Source organism: Apus apus, chromosome 1 (genome assembly GCF_020740795.1).
Source record: "Apus apus isolate bApuApu2 chromosome 1, bApuApu2.pri.cur, whole genome shotgun sequence".
NCBI classification, from domain to species: domain Eukaryota; kingdom Metazoa; phylum Chordata; class Aves; order Apodiformes; family Apodidae; genus Apus; species Apus apus.
The window spans coordinates 120,941,289-120,967,062 of NC_067282.1; the positions used below are offsets into that span (position 1 = coordinate 120,941,289).

The 25,774-nt window shown below is 37.7% G+C and overlaps 1 protein-coding gene across 3 annotated transcripts in view; it reads left to right on the plus strand.

Annotated features, from left to right (window-relative positions):
* Positions 1 to 25,774, plus strand: part of PPP2R3B (protein phosphatase 2 regulatory subunit B''beta) — a 47,107-nt gene that overhangs the window by 895 nt on the left and 20,438 nt on the right. Inside the window, exons 1-2 of one of the 3 annotated variants that reach the window (XM_051626798.1) lie at positions 13,419 to 13,491; positions 13,590 to 13,897. In XM_051626798.1, the coding sequence (XP_051482758.1) occupies positions 13,751 to 13,897 (147 nt within the window). In that variant the 5' untranslated portion in view covers positions 13,419 to 13,491; positions 13,590 to 13,750. Of the gene's footprint in view, positions 1 to 461; positions 913 to 13,418; positions 13,898 to 25,774 lie in introns of those variants that run through there. The other 2 variants (XM_051626634.1, XM_051626714.1) reach the window with 2 other exon arrangements.

A 25,774-nucleotide genomic window follows, 5' to 3' on the forward strand; every position in this document is an offset into this window, starting at 1 on the left:
TTTTAAATAAGAAGTACAGACTTCAAAACAGAGCCTTCAGTCTTAGCTCTATGTCTCTTGAGTTGAAGGCTTGCTCCTTAAATCTGAATTGTGTTGTCACCAAGGCTTTGCATAAACTGCTTAGACATTTAGTTCTTAGCAGGTTCAGTTATAAGTCTTTTCAAGGCTGCATGTCATAATGTTTTTTTTAACACGGTTCTTGAGAATATTTGTTAGCTCTTTGAGAAAGTCTGAGTGCAATGTCTTTCTAATCTCCACCGTTTACACAGTATTCTTGGAAAAGAAATTATCCTCTGGATTTGACTCTGGCTGATTAATGGCTTATACTTAAAAAATTACTCTATGCTGTTGTAGTCACATGTTAGTGTGTATCTCACAACACCTGTTGGTGTCTTGAGGGAATAAATATCAACACTTTTTAAAAACTGTAAGATTAAATAGTAGTGTTTTTTTTTCAACAGGAGTCCTAGAGGCTGTGAAACACTGAAAATCGAGTGGAATAAGTAGGTTCTTGTCAAACCTCTGTTTTGAATTTAAGCCAACAAAAAGGGAAACTGGTAGAAAATGTCACCAGGGAAAGTTCTGCAACCTGTACTGAAAATGAAGGTGGATGAACTCTTTTTGTGCTGGTTGAGTCAGCCTGCAACTCAGCTGATACTAAAGGACTGCTTGAGAAGAGTCAAGAATGAGGACAAAACAGAGATTGGTAATGGAGACCCAGGAAACAGTAAAAACGAGAGGTTTGCTAATAAAAATTGCAATTCCAAGCAATGCATACTAGGAGATACCAGATTGCCTTTGATGTCTTTCAGTCCTCCTCAGCTTTCTACTACTCTTCCATTGGCAACTCCAGTCAGCACAAGGAATGCTTCTAATGTTAGAGCAACACGTCGATCCTCAGGAACCAGAGTTGTAAGTTTGTTTCTTACTTATTTAGACCTGTTTGTTTAAGTGGAAGAGAATTTGTGTTTGTGGTATTGGCAAATTATGTGAGTAGTTCAGTGTCCTCACAGGAGGTGTTGGGAGTGGGGTGAAGCAGCAGCACTGCACATAAAATGTCTGTTTGTGCATCATTAGCGTTAAAGGCCAGGTGGCCTAAAGTTCCAGAAGACTGTTCTTGGCTCCTTGCAGCTCTGTTGTTTTTTGTAGGCCATATGTGCCTGACACGTGATGAAAAGAACTGTTTTTCCAATAACTTTTCTGTCCAGAGCAATATTGCCCTTGTTCCTTAAAACTGTAGAATGAAAGGCATCTTGAAAATTCCATATCTGGTACAGCTGATTAGATCTGGTATATCCTGGTTTTAAGCTATAATGTGAAACATCCTGCAATGTTGATCTGTGTTGTAACTAATTTACATTTTACACTTGCTTCAGTGGGTGCAGCACAGGTAAGGAAAAGTCAAAACAAGTGATTATTGCTTCCTGAATATTGCCTCTCTGATGCAATACAGTTAGGGCTAGTATATGTGTTCTTAAATTTCTTAGCAGGCATGAACAAAGTAGAAGTTGCAGAAAAGCTAGAAATAGATTTATAATTGTAGTTTTCAATAATGTCCTTGTGTTCACTGAGCAGTGTCCAGTGTGGAGAAGGACCCATATTTGGAGTGGGAAAATGAAAGAGAAATAATTGTGAAAGCCCCAACTTGGATACACAGGTCACATAGCCACGAGTAAGCAGGTGTCTTTTGTGAAATACGTTTTATATTAAAAGTAAAATCTAGCATAGTATCAAATATGGTAGATTACAAAGGCTGTTTAGTTCACTAAATAGATCACAGTTGCTGGATATCTCTTGTTTAACTTTTGCCAGAGGTAACCCAACCTGAGTGTTGATGCTTCAGGTGCCATGTTTTCAATAGCAGACCCTTAAATTTATTCACAGCTAGATTGCATTAACAGTGTAAGCCCCTGTGTTTGTTTGCAGTGTTGTTTTTATAACACTCTGCCTTGACTGCAAATATTCCTTTGTCTACTGATACCAGGCACTGTTGTTAGTACAAGACTCAAATTTGTCTCTACTGAATCTGCATATTAACAAAGTAATTGTTTTGGTACTGCATGGTACCCTCAGTGCTTCCTTTCTAAGGAGGTCTTGATTTGTAATAGACAACATCCTCCATGCGTTAATGACACCCCTGCCCCCCGCCTGAGATTTTTTTTAAACTTGCAGTTCAGTTCAATCTAATTTTTAGCCCTTTTCATAAGTTGTAAAAACAAAACTGGATAGACAATTATGTGTATGCTATTTCTGCTATGGGACTATAAATTCATATAATAAATAATACTGGTAAGTCGTAAGTGGTCATCACTTCCACTCACTTTACATACTTTGGTATCTAGCTCAGTTCACTGGCCAAACCTCCTGGTGTCCCAGGGCTGCCTTCTCAGGTTGGTAAGGATAGAAGAGGGTAGAGCTGAGGATATTTAAGAGTATCTGTTAATTCTTGCCTGTTAGTGGTGTGTATTGAAAGTACCTGCTTATCTTTTGACCAACAGGAGTAACAACATGACTTCTGTTTCGCACTAAAACATTTAATCTGAAGTGTTATCTTGATTTTGTAAATACTAATTTTCAAATCTAGCTTGAAGTCCCCACCTCTTGGTTTCAAGACTGCAATTTGTCTAGATTGACCCTATAATAATAAGGACTTTTATTTGATGCATAATCATTAGCCAGACAGCAAGGCATGGCAGTTTATTTTCTTTTTTCTCTAGGTTTGTACCGTTATGTTTTGTGTTGTAGTGAAACGTAGGAAATTAGCAGTTTGTTCTGGTATTGGATGAAAGCCAGCAAAGGGAGAGTGTCCACTAGAAGCCACTGTTACTTGATGTACTTGATCTCTGATTCATGTACTGTAATTTCTCTTCATGTGTCTTGGTTGATAGCTTTGAGGAGATCCCATAAAGAAGAACTAGAAGAGATTAGTAAAGAGTAACATTCTTTACTTATGTGGAATTTTTTGTATAGTGCTGAGAGAGTACCAAGAGGGTTAGGCTGTTGGTTGATTGTTTTGTTTTTTTCAAGGAGTTGGGCAGGGAAAGTTTCCAAGCAATAAGAGACTTATTTATGGCTTTATTATTCAGCAGAACTGAAGCTTCATCCAAAAATGTAAATTAAATTTGGAGCCCACATCAGCTCTTAAAATAGCACAAAGAATTGCATAATTGCATGTTCTGCCATGACAGTGTATTTTCTCATAGAAAGCAAAATATACCCCTTTTCCCTCTACAGCTGTAAACTACCTGCTGCCGTGTCAAAAGTAATGCATCTGGTTTTGTGCACTTAGTCATTGTTCACAGATTGGGTCACAATAGTTTCACCTACCTCATTTGAGTTTAAGTAAGTTTGAGGTCCTTATCTCATTCCTAAAAATGGAAGAAAATATTCCAGGTAGTTTTTTTTAAAAAAGCACTTGTGTTGTTTGTCCAGCGATACAGATTTGAATTCTAAATAGCATTCTAATAGAAAATGGTGAACGTTAATGTGCTGAACTCTGTGTGCCTGAGGGTGATATTAGGAAAGGGCTTTTAAATCCAGCCAAGTCAACTTAGGCATCTTATTAAACTTTTTCTTACTGTATATAGGAATCCTCATAATGCAGCATACAGGCAGTAAACTCATTTTAGCAGGATACATTTTCTGTATCCCTGAAATGAATAACCACATTTGCTTATGGGTAAGGTCACTGTACGTGTTTTCCTGTTTCTTAAAATGTTCCTGCAACTTTTTTGGTAGACACTAAACAATGAAGCTGCTAACAGAAAACTGTCATCCTCAGGTTCTTACCAGGTAGTGAGTGTGAATGTGTAGGAAAACACATTTTCATGCTACAGGTTCTGTACTTGTTAGAAAAACATGTTTTGCAGAATGGGAAGCATTCTTGGAAGACAAGTCTTGAAACTAGTTGGGTATTTAAGCTTTAAGACCTTAAACAGTAGCATTTGAACAAAACAAGTTGGTGTTCTGATTGGCAACTGTTAAACAGCATTAATAGTGACGTAGCTGATAGCTATTGTATTCAAGGACATCCTTTCTGTTTTTCAGAGCTTAGCTTGTAGTTGAAGTTTGAGGGTTTTATCTAAAATTCAGAAGTTGCCATCTGTTTTTGCTTGAAATTTGAAATTTAGACAGAAGTCTACCATGAAAATTCATCTGCTCAGAGCAGGGGAGTTGGAACTAGATGATCTTTAAGGGCCCTTCCAACCTTAACAATTCTATGGTTATAGTGTGTTTGGGTGCAAGTAAAAACGAAACAGTGTATGTTTAGGGTTGTTTTTTTTCCCTCTAGGGGAGATACTTCCCTTCACTTGCATGTTGTCATTGACAGTGAGGTCAGTCTCTGACTGCATCCATTGTACAAACACTGTAATTGCAAAGTTCTGGTCATCTTTGTGGTTTGCTGTTCGTTTGTGATCTTTGTGATGTGAAGTGCTCACAAGCCCTCTGTTCTGCAAGTAGGCTTATGACATATATTAAAGTAACAGAATATCAGAGGCACAGATAATTCTCAACATTTAATCTTGAACATTTTATGCCTTTATTGTTGCAAAGAAAGGAAATTGTAGAGCTGTAACTTTCCAATTTGAAGAATAGCTGTTGTAACTTTCTTCTAATCTTTATCACTGCTGTACATGGATTTAGGAGTGTTTCTGGCACTCTAGATTATCTTAAGCATATGGAGTATACACAATTGTACCCTGTTCATCACATTGTCAAAAATGCCAGGCCTCAAGCCCTAAAAGCTGCCGCAGGCAAGATGTTTAATCCTAACCAGCTGGTGTGCACAGCATCTGGGGAAACAATTCACAGAATTCCCTATAGGCATTTTTTGGGGTGGTGATGCAGAGAGAATGTGATACGATCTAGAGTACTTCAAAGTTATTTTCCGTTTCTCTGTAGGGTCACCCTTTGATATAAAGGTCCCTCTTGAACTGGTCGATGTATTCTTTGCTTGATAAGCATACTGTTCTTGTTTGTTATCCCATGATAATTTTAAAAACTGTATTGTCCCATATTTCTGTAAACTTTTTTACTCTTTAATTGCTGCATAGCTTTTTTTCATCACTACCATTCTTGCCGAATTTGTGTTCCCAGTTAGTTGAATCAAATTGAGTGGTACTACTAGAATCTATTTTAAAAAGAGACTAAAATGAAACTTTTTAACGTTTACAGGAGATTGAGCATGATAGCAACACTCAGTAGCTGCGTAGTGGAACAAATGAGTTCTGCTGAGGACTTGAGTTAAAGGGTAGCTAGGCTTAGGCCTGCATCCTTTAGACTAGTGGCAGACTATCTGTGTTCTGCAGATGTGCAACAAGTTTTTTGTCAGACCACCTTCTACTAGCAAGGAGAGAAAACATGTTTGTAAAATGTCAGAAAAGTAAGAGGAATTAGTGTTTGAGTCCTGTCAGCTTTTCACTTACGTAGTTATTAAGCTTTGTCAGCTTTGAAATTTTGAGTGTCTAGTCTTCAATGTTTCCTGCATCTGAGTTGCTTCCTAGGATACCCCAATGCTAGAAGCAGTGTTAAGGACCAAGTCTGGGTTATGTAAGTGTATTAGCATTGCACTGCACACTAGATCACGCTGTGCAGGACTGAGGCTGGTCTAGCACATGTGCTCCCTAACTCTGTATTATGCAAAGCTAGTGTTAATAGTGCCATAACTAAGTGGGGAGGATGGTGGACTTGGCTTCCAACTCAAGCCCATGACCTAAAAGCAGACTGTAAATAACCTGGTATCAAACTGATGTACTTTTGTGATGATAACAGGGTACTATGACAGATGTCAGCACTAATGTGTTCACAATAAAGCTCCTTCTATGGTGCCAACAAAGGAAGGACAGCCAGAAGTTCATATTAAGGTCTGGAAGAGTGCAGTTATAGGTGTTCCTAGAAAATCATTATTAGTTTCAAGTACAGTGAAATAATAATAGTCAGCATAAGCAGCAATGGTAGTATGTTGTGTTATTATTCTTAAGCTTTGCTGGGTGGAATAGTTTGGAATAGAAGAATCATTATCTGATTAGAGAGCCAGCTATTCATTTTATGTATAAATGAGAAACAGTTACTCACTGTTGTAGCTTTTTGATAGTGGGCTTTATTCTAGCTGGGTTTTGTACCCTGGGACACAAATGCTGTGCTTTTCTTAGAAGTAGTATTCATTCTTTTTACACACTGCTCTTTGTTAGAATCCAATAGTGATCTCTTGTCCTCTTTCAAAGTGGCAGTTGCACTTGAAAGAGAAGATATTTCTTTCCTCCTCAACTTGTAAATATTTCTTATATGCTGCATCCAATCGTCAGAGGTTTTAGCATTTCAAGTGTTGAAAAATCAAGTTCAGAATTTATACATGGCTTTCTTGAAATTTAACATTCATCTGGATCCTGACACAGGACAAAATCAATTATTTGGATGAAATTTATTAATCACAGGCACTCTCTCCTATGTAAGTAGCTGTCATGTAAAAGCAAATATACAAAATAAGTTCATAGCTGGACAAGATCATTACTTCCAGTTGCTTCTCTCTGCCCAGTCTTTCAAAACATTTAAGCTTAATCATAGCTTTACAGCAGTCATTTAAACAGTTCACTCTTTTAACAGGTGGCCAGTCTAGGAGGAAATTAGATATTGATATAAAGGAGATGGCTTTCTTTTTTTCCTTCAGTGATGTTGGAGAACACCATCTTACATTTTTGAGAGTCTCCGTATGCCCTACACTTACACAGTCAGCAAAAACTAAGCTTGAGGCTAAAATTATGTATGGGCTTATTTCAGTACAAAACTATTAATGCAGTTCATCCAATGGACTAGCTTGTACACTCGTAGACCTAGTCAATGCACATGATTTTCCAGCAAGTAGTGAAAAATCTACAAAATACCATGGGTAATATATTACGGCTGAGTGTTGCCAGTTGAGGCTTTGCACGCTCAGTTATCCTGAAAAATTCAATTAAAATTAGGCAACCCATGTAGTTGCATTGATTTGAGAAGATACCAATTAAGTGCTCTCATTTGCTTTCTGCAGTCCACAACAAATGGTTACTAAACTTAATGTTCTAACTGTGGTATAATATGTAAATAATTCCTTTGTGTTGGATTAGTGTGGTGTTCATCAAGTTAACCAGATGGTACTAGTGTCTTGATAGATTAGTTTGTATTTTGTGGACAACATACAATTCAATATGGGTCCATAGAAAGCTAATCAGTGATCAAGACGTTTTTTTGACGTGTACTCTTGTACTTCATGTTAGATGTGCCCCTTTTGCATAGCAGTCACTATTTTCTACAAAAAGTAGCTAGAAACTGTCCACAGGTACTTGCAGGGATGATGGACTCTTAAGGCTGTTGGGATATATGCTTATATAACCTTATGCATACTGCTTAGTTTCATTTCATATAGAACTAGTCTCACATTTTTGTTCTATACAGATCTTACTAGAAACTAACTGATTTCAGACAACAAATGAGAAGTTGGGAGCCTACTAGGAGACTCACAACACTTAAAAACCTGTATGCAGGGAGGATGCAGGGAAAGATCTGATGAGTGGTGACAAGGGAAACACTGCAAAATATCATTAAAATGGAGTCGTAAATGTGTCCACTGTGAACAAGGTTCAATTGGACCTTCTTGACATTATCTTGACAAAAGAAGGCTTGTAGGGCTTATGAAATGGCTCGACTTGATCTGTCTTGAGAATTCACAGAAGCAAGAGAACAGTTTCTGAACAGTTTTATTGCTTTAGAGGCTAGATTTCTATTTAACAGTTAATATTCTAGATTTTGTAAACCTTCTTACAAGATACAAACATCACTCATGTCGTAAATAATCCTCATCCTTGTGGCATACTTCACTGACTAAGAAAGAAAGCAAACTATTTGAAATTAAGTGATGTTGAAAGCACTCACTAGGCTAGACTCTTCTTTTTTCCCCATGTACTGGTAGTCTGCATGATAGTCACCACTTACAGCAAATAGTCTTTAAAAGTCTGTTCTAACTTAAGATTTTAAAAAAAGATCACCACATTGGTTGTCTTACTTGCTGTTAACACACTAAAGAATACCTCCTGTAATTTTGACTACTTGACTTATTTATCAAATTTAAGCTTTGTATCTTAGAAAAATCCTATTTAGAAGTAAAAAAGTTAGAGTATTTATAATTTACATTAAGACTTTCAATGATGGAGAATGGAGGAAACGGCTAGTGGAGAGTACTGTTGCTGTTCTGGCAATATATCTGTGTTGTCATACTTCTGTAAGTTGTCTTATTACTAAAGTTTCATTTCTTCACCCATAATGGTTGCCCCTTTAGTTATCATACCAGAATCATAGAATGGTTGGGGTTGGAAGGAATCTTAAAGATCATCTAGTTACAGCCCCGCTGCATGGGCAGGGACACCTCCCACTAGACCAGGTTGCTCTAAGCCCCATCCAACCTGGCAGGGGGTGTCCACAACTTCCCTGGGTAATCTGTTCCAGTGTCTCACCACCGTCATAGTGAAGAATTTCTTCCTAATATCTAGCCTAAAACTACCCTCTTCCAGTTTAAATTCATTAAATTCATTCCTTTTGCTGCACACCCATGTAAAAAGTCTTCCCCAGCTTTCCTGTAGGGCCCCTTCAGATACTGGAAGGCCACTATAAGGTCTCCCTGAAGCCTTCCCTTCTCCAGGCTGAACAGCCCCAACTCTCTCAGCCTGGCTTCATAGCAGAGCTGCTCCAGCCCTATGATCATCTTAGTGGCCCTTCTCTAAACTTGTTCCAACAGCTCCATGTCTTTCTTGTGCTAGAGGCTCCAGAAGTGGACATGGTATTCCAGGTGGGGCTTATTTCAGGATAGAATCAGGGGGTTTGGGAAATGAAAATAAAAGTCAGTATTTGTGAATTTTGTATTAAAAATCAGTATCAGTGCATTTCCCTCCCCAGCCACAAGTAGGTCACCTTGTCAATAGATGTTGATATTCTTGATTGCTTAGGCAGTTAAATGTGTAAAAAGCAGATTTTCATTTTTTGCTGCTTCCTTTTTATTCTTGCATTTTCTCATTCTTGTAGACATTTCATGTTTTACAGTACCCTCTCTACTAAAATTCAAGGTCAGTAAATCTTGCTGTGTACTGTAGTCTCCTGAGAAAGGAATGTTTTGCTTAATTCTAATAGTAATGTAAAATAACACAATTGGACAACTGAGAATTTAGTCCGTTGCTCGAAAGAGGTTTTCCCCTGCAAGGGTCTATTTGAAGACTTGAGAGGAAGTCTTAGAACTTTCCAAAGTAAAGCACTATCATTTTTCATTCAGTTAGGCTGTGTCAACACTTGCATTGCTATATATAGCATTAAGCAGAAAGGTACTGCAGGTGCTACCAAGCCTGCCTGAGTGGTGTTTTCTCACTTTGTAGATCATAAAATCAAATCTGACCCAAGATGGACATAACCTTCTGATCTTTTCCCCTTGGTACCTTGAAAACTGCTGTTACAACGAGCCAGAGGCTACCACTCATCTCCAGTAATAAAGATCTGCAGACTACAGTAAATAACAATGTAAAATCTACTCAACGAGGATTTGTTTACTGAAGTGCCATGCCACTTGTGTCTACTATTATGCAATGCGTTTTGCAGAAATAGGATTAGGTTCATTGGAAGTTCAGTCTGACTGTGGAGCCTTTAAGGAGTTAGGAACCAATTAATTATCAAATGCCTAATATTTATGCAAATATTGGGGCATATCTAGTTCCAGCATCTTCGAGTATATTGAAGGCCAGGTATGGACTATCTGGTCTAGAAATAACTCTTGATAATATTACATAATGGTGATAGTCTAGTCCCAAACTTTTGTGAAGACTGAGGAGAACAAAACCAAAACAAAACAGCCAGGGTATTTTGTATTGTATCCATGTTCTCTTAGTCTAACAAATAATTGCTGCTTTCATTTGTCTGTCTTCAGTTATATTTATGGAATTTCTTCCTTGTCCTTCCTGCCTCACAGTAGCTGTGTTTTACTTGGCATCATTAGGTGCATGGCTTCTTTTTCTGTAGATCTTCCTTAACTATTTGCTTGAACTAGTACTGCCTTTTTTCCACTTTAAATATCTGAAATATATCTTTAGTGTTAACTTAGTCGTGCTGTTTCCTCTTTTTTTCTACATTGAGAAAACTGCTACTTTGCTTTAGTTATCTTCTCTTAACTGCTCTGTTCTCCTCCTTACTAGCCAGTTACTTTTGGAAAGGGTTACTAGTAGAGATATGACAGTACTCTTTTCATGGTTAACCCAGGTGCCTCTAATTTCTGCAGCATCACAGGCTGAGGCTTTCTATTAGGTTGCATGCTGTTGCCAGTGGTCTTGCTCATTCATCCTTATGTAAGCATACTCCAAAGGCCAAAAAGGCTTCCTGTCATCTTGGTTCACATGTTACTTGGTTGAAGTCTGGACCCCAGTAACTAAAAGCTTTGTTTGGCTTAATACATCTTATTATATATTTAGCTTACTTTCTTGGAAGCTTACTGTAATGCTTGAATACTTTTTTCCCAAAGAGTTGAAGTCGATTCCCCATAATCTCTTAAGACTTTAAATCTACTGTCAGTATATGCTGCTGACAAGAAGTTACATTTTTGTAGGCAAATGTTTAATTTTTTGAGGTATTCTTCAGATTTGTTTCTTCCTTTCTACCCAAAATATTAGCAATCCTCATCTTTGTCTCCCTCTAATACTTTTGTGTTAAAGCCACACAAATATTACACAGCTGCTGTGTATGTTCAGAGCTCTGTTACAGTGGTAAACTCTTTAGCCACAGTCCCTTGAGCCAGATCCATTCATAGTGTGTATCTTTAGCTTTGGAAGGAAGCTCCGAGCATGCATCTTCCCTGCTGTTTATCTAGCTAATAATAAGCTGCCAGGATACTTGAACAGCTTCATGGCTGGCATCCAGCCCTTCACCCAGGAAAGGAGTTTGTCATAGCTTTCACTGGAGACAATTCGGATTTAGAATAAATGTAACACTATACGTGAATGCTCCTAGTTCAATCTGGAGGGAAGCTGACATTCCCTTTCCCCTCTGGCTAATTCACAACTCAAAAGGTTAAAATAGATCTTAGGGGGTTCTTGACCAAATTGCTTTACAAATGAGTATATCTCCTTAAATGTGGCAATACAAAACCCTTTTCCACTCATATGGTGAAAAGGAAGTGATTAATAGCTTCCAGTGTATTTACCTCTCACAGTGTATTACAACTAAATATATAATTGCATGTACATACTTCATATATTGCAACCTGTGAGCTTTTAACAACTATGCTGCATACAGGTATGTAAACCACCACTAGGTTTGAGGCAAGCTAGTGACAATAGTGCTAAAACAATATTGGGCTAACAATGGGATTGACTTAACATCTACGTCAGGCAGTGAAGCAATATTATGAAAACAAAATACAGACTATTCAAAATACTGAACTTCATAGGCTAGTTAAGTGATAATGGACTCTGAGCTCCCATTTGGAAAAAAGAAAAATCTGTAACTCTTTCCAAAATTGAGTTCAGAAAACTGATTTCTTATTGAGGCTTCTTCAGCAAGTTCAGGTGAACTGGAGTTTCTCTCTTTGAGGTTGGCTTTCCATTTGGCAGTCATTCATCTTACTAACATACTACAGTCACCTCAAACAAAACTGTGAATGTAGTAGTGAATAGTAGTTCATCACCTGGTGAAAAGGGGTGAACATGGAAAGCAATTTAGGCAAGAAGATAACGTTCCTTATTAAAGTAAAGCCTGTTTTGCCTAACCTGAAATGCAGTCTGCCTTGCAATACAACCCTCCTGACCTTCCCCAGATATAAAGGGGTATCTGTTGCCAGAGTAGGATTCTTCAACACCTCAAGTTTGTCTGAAGTTCCAGACATGCTGCTGTTGTGTGCTGCATGCCCAGCTCCCTCCTAGCTTCCCTGTGGCTCAAGGGTTATTACAGGTTAGCTGATTTGATCTTCCTAAAAGAGAGTGAGTGACAGCCAGTTTTGCTAGATGCAGTTTGGTAGTCTGATCATGCCAAGCACAACATGTCTGACTCTTGCCTTGTCTATTCCTTTCTTGTTCTGCTGCTTCGGAAAGAAATAAATATCTTCATAACCAGTTGCAATAAAGAAGCAGGTGGGGGAAAATGGATGCCAAATTAAAAACAAGAGAACAGGCTTTTTGTCGTCATTTGCTTCGTGATAAACTCTAAGGGATCCAATTTAGACAAATCATGTTTTACTAGTACTTCTTAATCTTATGAGGATATTTACTGTGGGGTTTTAATATATTGTTACATGACAGAATGGCTATGAATGGATGAATAGGGCTAATGATTATAGATGACACAGCATGTGGGTAAGGCAATGACATTCAGTAAGAGAAATCTTGAACTTAGTTATAAAAGAGTTGGTTTAGTGTTTCTTGGGCTGTGTACATCTTTGTGTCATCAGGAAAGTGGCCTTATTTAAAAACATGAGTGATGAAAACAGAGTAAGGCTGGCCAGATCTTTCCTTTTGTGCTGTTATGTGCATGACAAGGTGCAGATAATAAATGGGCAACATACCAATATCTTGGAGAATTTGGGGGTGCTTAGAGTGTTCACAGCTTGAACTTGAAGAGAAAGACTTCCCATACCCGTAGCTGTAATGATGATATTTGAAAAAAACTTCATCAAAATAGTAGCTTTTGTGCTAATTTTACTGTGGAACTTCATCAGTTATCAAATAATGTATCTAAGACTGTAAAGAAGAGAAGGACAGAAGGTCACTTTAATTTCCCCACAAGCTTATCAGATGTATGTTTCTCTGAATGAGATTGCTGTGGACTAAACCATGGCCTCAACACCCCCATCCTTCCCCCCCAAAAAATGTATTTGAGATTCAATAAAACAAAAATGAAGTAAAATGGTAGCTGACTTTAGTGCTACTGTGTACATGTCACATTCAATCTAGTAGGTGGATATTAAGGTTTGTAAAACTCCTATTAAAGAAAAAGTATCCTGTCAACTTCTTTCATATTTTTTTTACAACATGGATATTTCTAATGTAGCTTTTCTCTAAAAAATTTAATTCTGGTAACATTTACCTCATTTCTGCTACTGCTTTCTGCCTTAGCATTTGGAACTAGATTCTTGCAATAATGTAACTTAGATCTAGGTTAATGTAAAAAAACCTCTATTTCGTGGAGCTGTGAGCCACTTTGAAAGTCTATCTGCAGCTTTTTCTGTTGTTGTCTTCATTTTCCCAGTGTAATAGGGCTCCTGGTAACGGGCTGAAGTGTTTAAAAGGATTTTAATTGCTGTGTAATAAGCCTTATCCTTCAGTGAGATACTTCGTTGAAGCTAGACAGTGAGTGTTTTGTGACAGAGGGAAAAGCTGAGGGGGATGGGAGGAGGAGGAAGCTACAAAATGACCACGGCTGGCCTCTCTGCATTCCTGTAAGGCTTGCTTTTTTAAAATTGGAAGCTGCTTTTATAGATGCTCCTCCAAACAGGTTTGTTTTTTCCATAGTGTCCCATTTAGACTTTGGAATGCATGTATGAAAGGGCAGGCCCCCGAAGTGACTTTCCAATCTGTTTTTTGCAATTCCAGCCAAGTTCCCTTTAATGTATGGAGCAGGCGAAGTTAAGCTGACTCTTATAATATCACAGAACTCGGGCGCAGCTGCTGCTTTAAGTGGCACTGTGTGATAATACAACAGCTCTGCTATTTACTGGGACTGAAGTGCCTGGACTGGCAAACAGAGACATTATATGAAATCCGAAAACATGAGGATAAAGGAGATTTCTTTGCGACAAGATCCTGATCTGAGAAAGGAGTTGGCATTGCTAGCTCGAGGATGTGATTTTGTTTTACCTTCTAGATTCAAGAAGAGACTGAAAGCTTTTCAGCAGGTTCAGGTTTGTCTTTTTGTTCTTATACAATGAAGTTATTGTTGTCAGTTGTATCTTCGCAACCATGCAAACTGCAGGAAATACCTGGAAGTACTTCCCAAACTAGCAAGATTTTGATAGTCTGTTCCATATGCAATGATTTCTTCTGTGTTTTAGAAGACTGTGCGTGGTAGCTTTCTGCATACAAAAAATGAGGAGAGTTTACTGAAGCAAGTAACAAAGTATGATTTATGCACAGAGGCGTATGCAGTGAAAATTTGGTGTGCTTAATGCTGTTAGACTTCTAAAGACTGTCTTCCTTATACTTCATAATCTGCATGCATTTCCACAGGAGTTTAAATTTACCTTTTATTGGACATATAAAATATACTGGAATAAGCTGTAACTTTACTAACTCAAACACAGTATGGTAAAAGGTGCTTTCATACTTACATGATGATACTGAATTCCTTTAGATTATGTTTATTTTGGACTGCTGACTTGCAGCAGTGAGTTAAATCCACCATTTTAAAGTGAGCTCAAAATTCAGAACAGAATAATTTCAAGTGCCTATTTAGTAGGAAAACTTATAGTAAATGTTCAAAGAGATTATATTATGGGGGAAAACCTACAACTGGTTTATTGGAAAAACTGAAAGTTGGTATTTCCTAGTACACTTACCTTTAATATTTTTGGTAGTATGCAAAAGCATTCACTTTGTCCTTACCTCACCCATATTTCTAATACATGTACTATGAATTAGAACCATCAGTGACTGTATGTGTGACTTTTTTTCCATTTTGTAATTATAGAAATTTAGCAGTCAAATAAAAATTAGATTATCTTAGGATTTCTGGGTTTTAAAATAATTCTAAATATAGCCTGGTACTTAATTTTGAATTGAGTGCACCAGTGTCCCTTTCAGGTGACCTTCAAGAGAGGGCCATAGACCCTATGACCCTAAAAAAGTGTTTAACCTTCTGTCGTCTTTATTATCCATTCAAATTTGTTTCAGCTGATCTGTATAAGCAATGTTTATTCCTTTGTGCAAAGAAGAGTGCTAGTGCTGAGCCTGCTGTTCTATGCCATACAGCATAAACTTGTGAATGAAAGGATTTTGACTTGAATCTTCCAGGCTGATGACACAAAGCGGGCTGCAGACAGAGAAGGGAATATGGTCACTAGATACACCAGGGGAAAAAAAAACAAACTAAAACTATCTTAGTTACTAAATAGTAGCAGTACCAGTTAATATTTAGGCATCTCAGAGCATGAGGCAAGTTTAGTCTAGTCATGGCATCCTGTTGTAAACAAACGCACTGTTACCTTGTGTGGTGCCCCTTAACTTGATCTGTCTTTCATCCAGTGATAGTTGGATCACTTGCACTTTTACAGGGCTTTTTTTTTATGTTGAGCTAGAAAACTTCTCATTGTAGTATGGCAATGCATATGTACGAGCAACTAAGTACTTTAGGAAACAGCTTGTCTAATTTGTAGGGTTTTTTCTGTTTTAGCATACTACTGACTGTAAATGTACAATGCAGGCAACAAACAACTTCTCATTTCTAACCAGGCTTGTGTGGCAATTATAGAATGATGTATGTTAAACCATGTATTACATTACAGACAAAATTCTGTGGGCAAAACAGCCTCAGTAGGAGTCTAAAATCTGACTCGGTTTGATAGAAAGTATTTTATACGAGGTTCCTTTTTAAATGATACTTCATTTCAACTTTGTTACTTTAAGGAGACGTTTTTGAAAATGTGAGTGCTGATAACTGTTGGTATAGAAAAAGATGGCAATTCTTTATTTGACATTTCATGTCAATGTCATTTTCCAGTTGTCCTCATGGGTTAAGTGCATTTCAAAGAATCATCTGTATAATCATTGAAGAAATGTTATGTTGATATTAGACTGCTTAAAGCTTTTCTAGAATAACTTGAAGAAAATTCTCATTTCAGTTGCTAAACTCTAATGCATTCAAGCTTACAACCTCCTGAACCACTATAATATTACCTTTCACACAGAACAAATCAGAAATATGATGTAAAATTACAATGCTAAAATGAAGCAGAAAGGGAATCTGATCTGTTTTCTATACTTTTCTCATAATTTTTCATAACTCTGCAGTTTCTGTAACTTGTTAAACAAAAGGCAGATTGTCCTTAAGAGGTTTGGTGCTATTAAAGCTATCCTTTTGGAAAAAAAAAAAAATGTAGTTGTTGTGGATGGTGAGAGTGTGTAGCTCAACATCTGCTTTGAGGTGGATTAGAGTGACTCGGTCTTCCATAGGTTCTAGGAATACTAAGGCAGTGGCTTTTTGCCATAGAGCCATGTAAGTAATCAGTGTAGGTAATTCCCTGTGTTTTGGAAGGGGTTGGTCCTTGGAGTGTGGCAAATCAAGTTTCATAAAAATCTTTAAATAGACAAGCAGTGGTGAGGTGGGTGGCTCTGAAAAGTGATGAACAGGCTGCATAAAACTCAGTAGAACTCCAGTCTGTCTTCTCCCAGTGCCAATTGTAAGAAAGACCTTTCTTAAATAATTGAACACGTACATAATATAGTGAACTGGCAATGCAGCACTTGAAGAGTCACTGTGTCCCATCTTGCTCATCAATTTCTCTGAAATTTTGGAGGGAGAGAAAACTATCGCTATGTCAAATGTACTGGCAACTTAAATATGTGAACTGAAAGGCTTATGTGCTGATTGCTGAGCAGATTGTTTTAGCCAACAGCTGGTGACATCCCTACCTGTCAGAGCTGGAATATAAGCAGCATCATTACCCAGGCAATGTGAGGAAAATGTCTGAAGTTGGAAACAAAACGCTAACACAATAAAATACATCTGAGTACAGTGACACACTTATACCCACGTAACTCATTGTTAACTGAACTAGGGAAATACCTATTATTTGCTACTTAAAGCCCATACAATGTTATATGACAGTTAGAACTAAACTTTTATTTGACTTTAAGAAAATCTAGTTTTAACTTGCGCTGAATGTGATAACTTACACTAAAAAAAAGTTGGCCTAAATCTTGAATTAGTCCTCTAAACTTCAGTGCCTGAACCAAATGCTGGTGTATTTTCTGATGCTTTAACTGTACCATACCTTTATTTGCTGTTACCACTTAGTAATTCCTGTAGTTGTATGCATCACACTCCAATGTGGAAATGGAGAACTACTGGTTCCATGGCCACCTGTTAATGATACTAAATGCTGCTTGCGCATGCTGTTTATGTCAGCTGTATGAGAACTATTTCTTCCACTTTGGCAATGCCTCACAAGATTGGCTTTCCTTCTGAGTGAAGTAAGCTTAGACATGAGTGCCTCTGGATCACTTTTGCACTCACCTGTTACCAAAATGCTTCATAAATGCTTGTGGCACATTCAAGACAGCAATGAATACAGAGCCTGTGGGTGCTAATGTGTGCTGGACTGGTGTATGGTTGTGTTGTAGTGTGGTGATTCTTACAGCCATGAAGATAACCTTCCCATTTTTGAGGTAAAAAGTATCTAAACTTTTAAGTAGGACAGTTAGTTTTACAGCTATAGTCACAGAAGTAAACTGTGTAAAAGTTAGAGGTCTCTCACAGGCCAGCTTTCCTATTAGCATCAATTCTCTAACATAATTTGGAGACCTTTTAACACCACAGAGGGAGGACTCAATATCCATTTTTACATAATAGTTTTACATCAGGCACACAAATGCTCTTCTAAAGAACAAAATCCAAGTGCTTGCAGGGGAGAGCAGGAAGGGAATAGAAATCTCATTCTGACTGTAGCTAACAGTTATATTTGATGCTAGTTTGGTAATAAAATGTCAGTTTTCTGGAGCAGATGCCAGGATGTAAGGTAAAATGAGAATATATAAGCTGCCTGCTGAGATTGGCTAGGTAAGATGAAAGGTTTTCCTTAAATGGTCCCTTGCTAATGGATTTTGAGGTCTTAAGCTCTAGCCTCTTGAAGGAAGCTATAAGCAAACTTCAACAACAGAGACTCTAGTTTGAACTTAAAATGTATTGGCTGCCCTGTAGTAGCAGCTTCTTTACCTGCTCATGACTGATTATAAATTCATGCAACTTTGTCCTGTTTCTGTAGAAAAGCCAGTAGAGTGCAAGTTTAAGCTCTATCTTACTTTACTTGCATACGTGATTCAGGAGTCTAGATATCAGTTCCCTCTGCAGCTAAGTTTGTTGGTTTTGTTTTGTGTTTGTTTTTTTTTTGTCCCAGCATTTCAGACATTGAAGAGTTCTATTTTGTTTATTTTTCCTCTGAAAGAAAAGTTTCACTGGCCTTTTCTCCATTTAACATACTTCCCATAACTTTACAATCACTAATGCTACTAACAGTAGATGTGTTCTGTGACTGTTGATGATAGTGCTTTCTCTCCTAGAAAAGCTGAAACAGTTTGGCACATCTTCACATCAAACATCCTTCAACTTTTACAGGATCAGAGGGATATGAGATTGTTTTCGCAATGTCCAAATCAGAATTTGTTGGGGTGTTGCCAGACAAGAAGTTGGCAGAATACTTGCTCCAACTGTTGACTGCAGCTCAGTAACAAGGCTGAGCTTGTTGACATTTTTCTGGTTTAAATGGATTTTTCCCAAGCTTCATTGAATTGAGAGATTTAAACTAGTTTTGTTGTAAACAGAGAAGGATGAGAAGCTATTGCAGAGTTTAAGAATTAAGTGGATGTCTGTCTTAGTCCTGTTAGTTACTTTTGATATTGAACCGATGGCCTGTCCTGACAAGGGCTGTTTTCTGTAGACAAATGTTAGAATTGCCTCAGGTAAGTGACTGTCAGCTTTTCCCCCATTAAAATGATGTTTAGGATAGTTGTGACTTCTTTGCACATAGTGAGTCCCAGTGTGGTCCATTGGCTGTGTGCAATCAAATGATTATGTACTAAGAATCTTACCAGCTTGTCTCCTGAAAACATTTGGGGTGACAGGATAATACTGGTAAAGAATAGGAATACTGATTTATTGGAGTATTTTCCAAGCAACTTGCAACTATGTGACAAAATGGATATACTAGTGGCTGGATACTGATTTGACATGATTCATAAAATGGAGGCTGTTTGACAACAGCTCACAGCAAATTATTAATATTTTTGCACCACTTCTGTCTTAACACAAAATGTAGAAGTTGTCTTTCACAGGGTAGATTTTTCTGAAGAATATTGCTTTTTTTCCATTTTAGAATCTGTACCTTTTTCCTTTTGTGACTCTGCAGAGCAGGTGAAGGACACAAAGGGTGTTTTCACTGGACAGTCACAGCAAACTGTTACAGGCTTCTACCTCTAAAGCTTGTGGTTAAAAGTTGTTAGTAAATGAAGCAAGTTACTGGTAGACATACATATAATATGCAAAGGTCTCTTGCACACATAGCTTTGGCAAGGAGGTAACTGCCTTTTCTTTTTTCCATTTCACCCACACCCTGGGGCGTTTCTGAATAAATCGTTAAACACCAAACTGCATAACTAGAACTTCTCTGTTGCTGAAGCTCTTTAACTCTACAAAACCCCAAAAGTATGCAGCCATGTTTGGAGGGGTTTCTGCATCAGTAATGCATTTGTAAATGGCATCCTCCAGTTCCCAAGAGGATTGCAGGTCTAGGTCAGCTATACCAAGCTCCAAATCAGGAGAATCCTGCTATTTCCAAAATTACAGAGTTGTAGAACACGGGTAAGAACTGTTAGCACAGCCTGTATATTACTGAAAGTGAGGAGATTGGCAAGTGTGTGCAATAATGGATAGGTATCATACAGAAAAGTGATTTTACTGTATCTTAGATGGAGATTTCAGTCTTCAGTGAAAAACAATGTTTTACCATTTGAAAGTTTTCCTGTGTTTGCCTGTTTCTTACATGCAACTTTCCATTCAGTGGTTTTCTCTTGAGGCTCATTTTGGCTGTTTAAATACATCTTAGTTAAATTAAAGGGAAAAAGACTTACTGATAGTTGTGCCACTATCAAAAGTAATTGAAATAATTCTTTAAGCTTTAGTAAGACTTAAGAGTATCCAGTGATAGCCATTACCACAGCAATTTCACTTAACCTCAGTGGGGTGCTTCTTTCCCTGTCATGCAATGAACAGTAACTTGCTGAACTCCTTCTTACTCTGCTGTCTTGAGGCTTTAAATATGGGCAGAAGTTAGCTTCAGGTAGCAAACAATGAACAAATTTTTTGATCCCAAAATCAGAGGTTACCATACAAATAGTGTTTCGGTGCTAAAATATACCTGAATTCAAGTTGGTTAATAAATTGAATTTTCCAAAATTAAAATTAAATGTAAAATTAATGTAGATTCCTATTTGAGCTACTTGGTAGCTAAAGACACTCTCAATGGATTGATATTTTGCCATAGAGGTTGATATTTGCTGTCAATGTGGACCATGTTACTAATGAGTTACTGCTTTACAGATACAGTAGAATTTGGTACCAAGTGATTAAAAAAAATAGAACTTCACAAATAAACAAACTTGGCACTGGTGAGGTCACACCTAATATGGTGTTCAGTTTCAGGCCCTCACTACAAGCTGAGCACTGAGGTGCTGGGGGCATGTCCAAAGAAGGGCAGCAAAGATGGTGAAGGGTCTAAGGCACAAATCTTACAAGGAGCAAATGGCTGAGGGAACTGGTGTTGTTTAGCCTGGAGAAAAGGAGGCTGAGGGGTGACCTTATCACTCTCTACGCCTACTTGAAAGGAGCTTGGAATGAGGTGGGTGTTGGTTTCTTCTTCCAAGTAACAAGTGATAGAACGAGGAAATGGCCTCAGATTGTGCCAGGGGAGGTCTAGATTGGATATTAAGAAAAATTTCTTCACTGAAAGCTTTCAGGCACTGGAAAAGGTTGCCCAGGGAAGTGGTGGAGTCACCGTCCCTGGAGGTATTTAAAATATGGGACATAGTATAGTGGTAGACTTGGTAGGTGTTAGATTTGTGGTTGGGCTTGATGGTCTCAAAGGTAGTTTCCAACTAAAATTGTTCTGTTATTCTGAAATTTCTATTTGTAGATTGACTGCCAAACTGGGAAGGGATTTGCCTCACTTGGATTGTCAGTGGACAGAAGAGGGAACAGGTCATTAGACTCACCGTTTGCTTTATCTCAACTTACAGTAAAATTGTCTCCTGAACTTCTGAACACACTGAGCTTGACATAGGGCTAAACAAGATATACAGTAGGTTAGAGCTGTTTTTATGCACTTATTACAAATAAGAAATGGAATATATTTTTAGGCCATAGAACTAGAGTTCTAGCTCTGTCTTAGTCCTCTGGATACTCAAGAGTCAGAAGATTAGTGACTTCTGTAACAATGATTATAAGGCATTGTTTCAAAATAAAAAGGGTGTAGTGTGTGCACAAGCCTAAGCTTAATTTTAGACTCAGTTTTTACTGTTGTAATATAAAGGAGTGTCGCAAGAAATCCTCACTGCTCTAAACCTCACTGAATCTCTTGATTTGTTCATGGAATTTCTACATGCTGGACCACTTCAATACCAGAAACTCAGTGTACTTTACCAAAATGGGTGTATGGCTCAGTCTTTAGAGTAAAGTAGGTTTAGCATTGAGGACTATAATTTGCATTGAATCACAAGACCAAATAACAATAGATTTTTGTGCAGAAATAGGCTTGAGAGTAAACTGCCAAGAACATGCATAAATGAGATGAGAATGGTAACAGGCAATCTGTGTAAAACAGAGATGAGCACACAGCCTGGTGTGCAGGCAGGAGGCTCCCAACACTTTTGGTTGGAGTTTGAAGGTGAACATGGAATTGCTAACTGGGACACAGACTGCTTTGGGAGAGTTGTAGAACCTTCCTCCCTTGTCTTAATTCAAGTGACCAATATATATAAAATCAGAAAGGGTGTGATTTTAAGTACTTTTATTTTTTTCCTTCTAATATTTGCATTTCATTCCCCTCATTGTAGCACAGATTTCAATGACACAGACCAAATTGGATCAGAGAACCCATCTGTGTTAAGGCTGAGAGCAAAAGTAAGCTAGTCTAAAACTGCATCAGGGTTAAAATTAATAGATGTTTATCTCTTACTGTGGAAAGGAAAGAGGAGACTATGTATGATAAAATTAGTGTCTATAGCACATCCAAAAACAGCTGCCAGACAGTGACTGAAGGATAGCAAATTGAAGTGCAGGACAGGAAGAAGCAACTGGGACTAAAACATTTGTTGCCAGAGGAAAGACTTTTACACATGCACCCTGAGACCTTTTTTTAGCATGGGTTTATTTTCTGTAGGTGTGTCTGAGCTTGGTCATTCATATGTCTTAACTTTCTGACTAAGTTAGGCAAGATGAATCATAAGTTTATTTCAAACAATGCTACCGTAGTATTCCGCTAATCTTCCTTATGTTAGCATCAGAACCATATTGCTTCTAAGTGGACTCAACTGTGAGAGACTTAATTGAGGATAATTTATTTTTTTTGTTTTTTACTTGGTATTAGCTGTGTTGGTGACCTAAGGGAATTAACCAGACTGCTGCGCTATCACTAGTACTGACACAAAGGTCAGTATACTCTATATGCAGGAGTGGGGGAAGATGCAGTGCATTTGTGGTGTAGCTTGCCTTATTCTGTGCTGTAAACCTTCATTATTTAAGCTTTCAGATTAAATTACTGTTTTCAGTAATTTACAGTAATTACAGGGCAAAATCTACCTTGGAAAAAACAAATTTTGAAAGCTTTCAGTTCTCAAAGGATTGTCTTTCACTGAGGAAGAAATGCACCCCAAGATACCATTGCTTAAGAGTATTAAGAGTGTCTCCAGCAGATCAAGGGAGGTTCTCCTCCCCCTCTGCTCGGCTCTGGTGAGACCTCACTTGGAGTATTGTGTCCAGTTCTGGGCTCTCCAGTTCAAGAGGGAGAGGGATCTACTTGAGAGAGTCCAAGAGAGGGTTACAAGGATGATTAAGGGACTGGAACATCTGCCTTATGAGGAAAGACTAAGAGACCTGGGGCTGTTTAGTCTAGAGAGGAGAAGACTGAGGTGGGATCTAATTAATGTCTATAAATACATGAGGCCTGGATGTCAAGAAGGCAGGGACAAGCTCTTTTCATCTATGCCCTGTGATAGGATGAGGGGCAATAGATTCAAACTCAAGCACAGGAAGTTCCACCTCAACATGAGGAAGAACTTCTTTACTGAGAGGGTTACAGAGCACTGCAGCAGGCTCCCCAGAGAGGTTGTGGAGTCTCCCTTCTCTGGAGACTCTCAAGACCTGTCTGGACGCCTTTCTGAGTGATCTGCCCTAGTTTTGTGGGTTTTTTGGTTTGGGGTTGTGTTTTTTTTTTGGTCCTGCTCTGGCAGGGGGGGTTGGACTCGATGATCTTTGGAGGCCCCTTCCAACGCCTAATATTCTGTGATTCTGTGATATCAATCTGAATAAGAAGTGTTACAGTCAGTGAAGTCTTGCAATAATAAATGTCTTTTCAATTTGGCTAAAAAGAGGCTCATGAAGAGCATACAGAGAAAAAAGGAAAAAATATCACTTCTTTAATTTAGATAATTGGAAATCTGAATATCTACCACTAAGTCAAGAAAGCTGGTGTTACAGAAGAGTTGTCCCTCTGGATTTGTCATGGGGGAAACTCTGGTAGTAAGCTTCCCTTACCTATCCTGAAGAAGATTCTTGAAGGGACTTTAACATGCTGAAATATTTGAAGTGTTTTAACAGATTTTGTTAATGTATTTACCTCCCAAACGAGACTGAACCCTTTTCTAGAAAATAGTAGCATACATCTTTTACCTGGTGTTTTCAAGATTTAAATTCCATAAAGCTACTGATCGTGTGACTTGATTATGTAGAGGAAAATGTTGAGATTTACTATGCAATCAAATAGATAGAATATTCCTGTGACTTTATTGATCAGACCTAGACTATTAGCAATAAAAACAGAGGTGGGAAGGCTGGTCATAAACTCATTTTGAGCTGGCTTACTGGTAACACTTTCTTACTTTCAAAGCTACCATTGAACTTTGATAGACTGTAGGACACTTTGTATTTTGTAAGAACTTACTGGATTTAGTAGAGGAGAAACTTTTCATTTAAAAAAAAAAAATTAGTGTAGCATAAGCTCAGAATTTTCAAGTTCACATACTGAACTGCATTTGAGTCTCATCACTGCCACCCTATTGCCCTTTAGGTCTCTGTTGACTTTCATTTTCTATTGTCTATCAGGAAACTTCATGCAGTATCTGCTTTTGTTGTTGTGTGGTTTATAAGCATTGTATGTGGGTGGATGCAGGGATATTAGGATTTAGAAAGCTGAATAGCATACCTCTGCAGAAAATCCTCTTAGCTTATTATGTACTTTGTTTTACCCAGATAAGCATACAGTGGGATACATAAGAATAGAAAACTCAGTCTATTGAAGAATTAAATTAACTTCTGGCACGTTTGAAAAGTATTGCAGCATTTTTTCCCAATTCTCAAGTTAAAAATAACATGCATTTTTTCCTAATTCCCTACTTAAATATGAAGGATTTGAACCAAACTTTTACCTGTTATGGTCTTTAATATTTTCAGCATTGAATGTCATTTTTTGTTTGGAATTGTGGTGTACCACTGCTTAGTAAAAACCTAATGTGCAATTGGGCATAAATGTGAGGTACAATTTTTTGGGGTGATATTGTCTTGACCCTGTTGTATGTATTCCACTGACTTTTTTCTAATATGATATCCATAAGGAAAGTCAAATCAAATAATATAATACAGCAAGAGCTGATTGTTACCTCTGTAAATATCTTAAATGTTTTTTTCAGAGAATCAGGCATAACAAATGTTGGTGTCTGTCAGATACTAGAGAACATCAGGGTTTCTGAACAAATTTCTTTTTCCATAGTGATGTCAAAGCAATGCAAATACCAAATCAATTCAGTGAGCTTGTGTCTTAATCACTAAGCTGTCTAAAATTATTACATTTATAAACATATTCACCTTATTTCCTTTTCCAGCAAGTAGTTTTTAAGTGAAGTTTCACTCACTTGCATTTGAATCCGCATATTCAACCTTTTTGCGGGGTTCAGTGTCTCTGGATCTTTTATGTGCAGAGGTAGAGCTAGACTTGCCTGAGTATACAGTCTCAAAATACCTGGGAATAAACACCCCCTTTCTTTTTCTTTCAGAAGCAAATCCTGTTGTTGAATGACTCTACCATAGTGTCAGCTCCCTCTTTCAGTTGAGAAAGAGGGAAAAGGACACCTAATCTTAAAGTCCCCACTGCCTTCATTTTTTCTTAGAACCACATTAGCAACTCCTCTGTTGGTAGGTGTAAGAACACTATATAGCAAAGAGACTGAACTTGTTTCTTTGGAATAAGGTGCATCCATGTTCTCTGGTATTTACTAATATAATACTATATTCTAATTACAATAACGGATTTATACCATTGTAATGAACAACTGCTGGAAAACAGTTGGGAAAGGAATTGGAGAGTTGTAAAGTAAAATAGGAAGTTTACTCTTTGAAATGTCACCCACTGGGATATAAACTTCCAGTTCCTCGTTTCTGAAAGTCAAGGCAAGTAAGTGTTGGGTAGCTGTGGACAGTCCCTAGGGTTTTATGTCTGGAATGAAAACTAGTTATTCATTAAAGGTTTTCTTGAATTATTTTATAGTAAACTCTGACATAAATTTGTTTTCATTATTACAGACAAGGAAATTTCAAGCAATCCTCACTTCCCATCTTTTACATAACACTTAAACTGCAGTGGCAACTTTACAATTACAATTTTACATATACTTGTTGCAAACATTAATGCATCATTCAGTCCTGACACTGTAGTACACATCTGCTTTAATGAGTTATTTACAATCTTATACAGCTGTTATCTTGTTGGGTTTTATGCTATTTCTTGGCAAGTTACACAGAA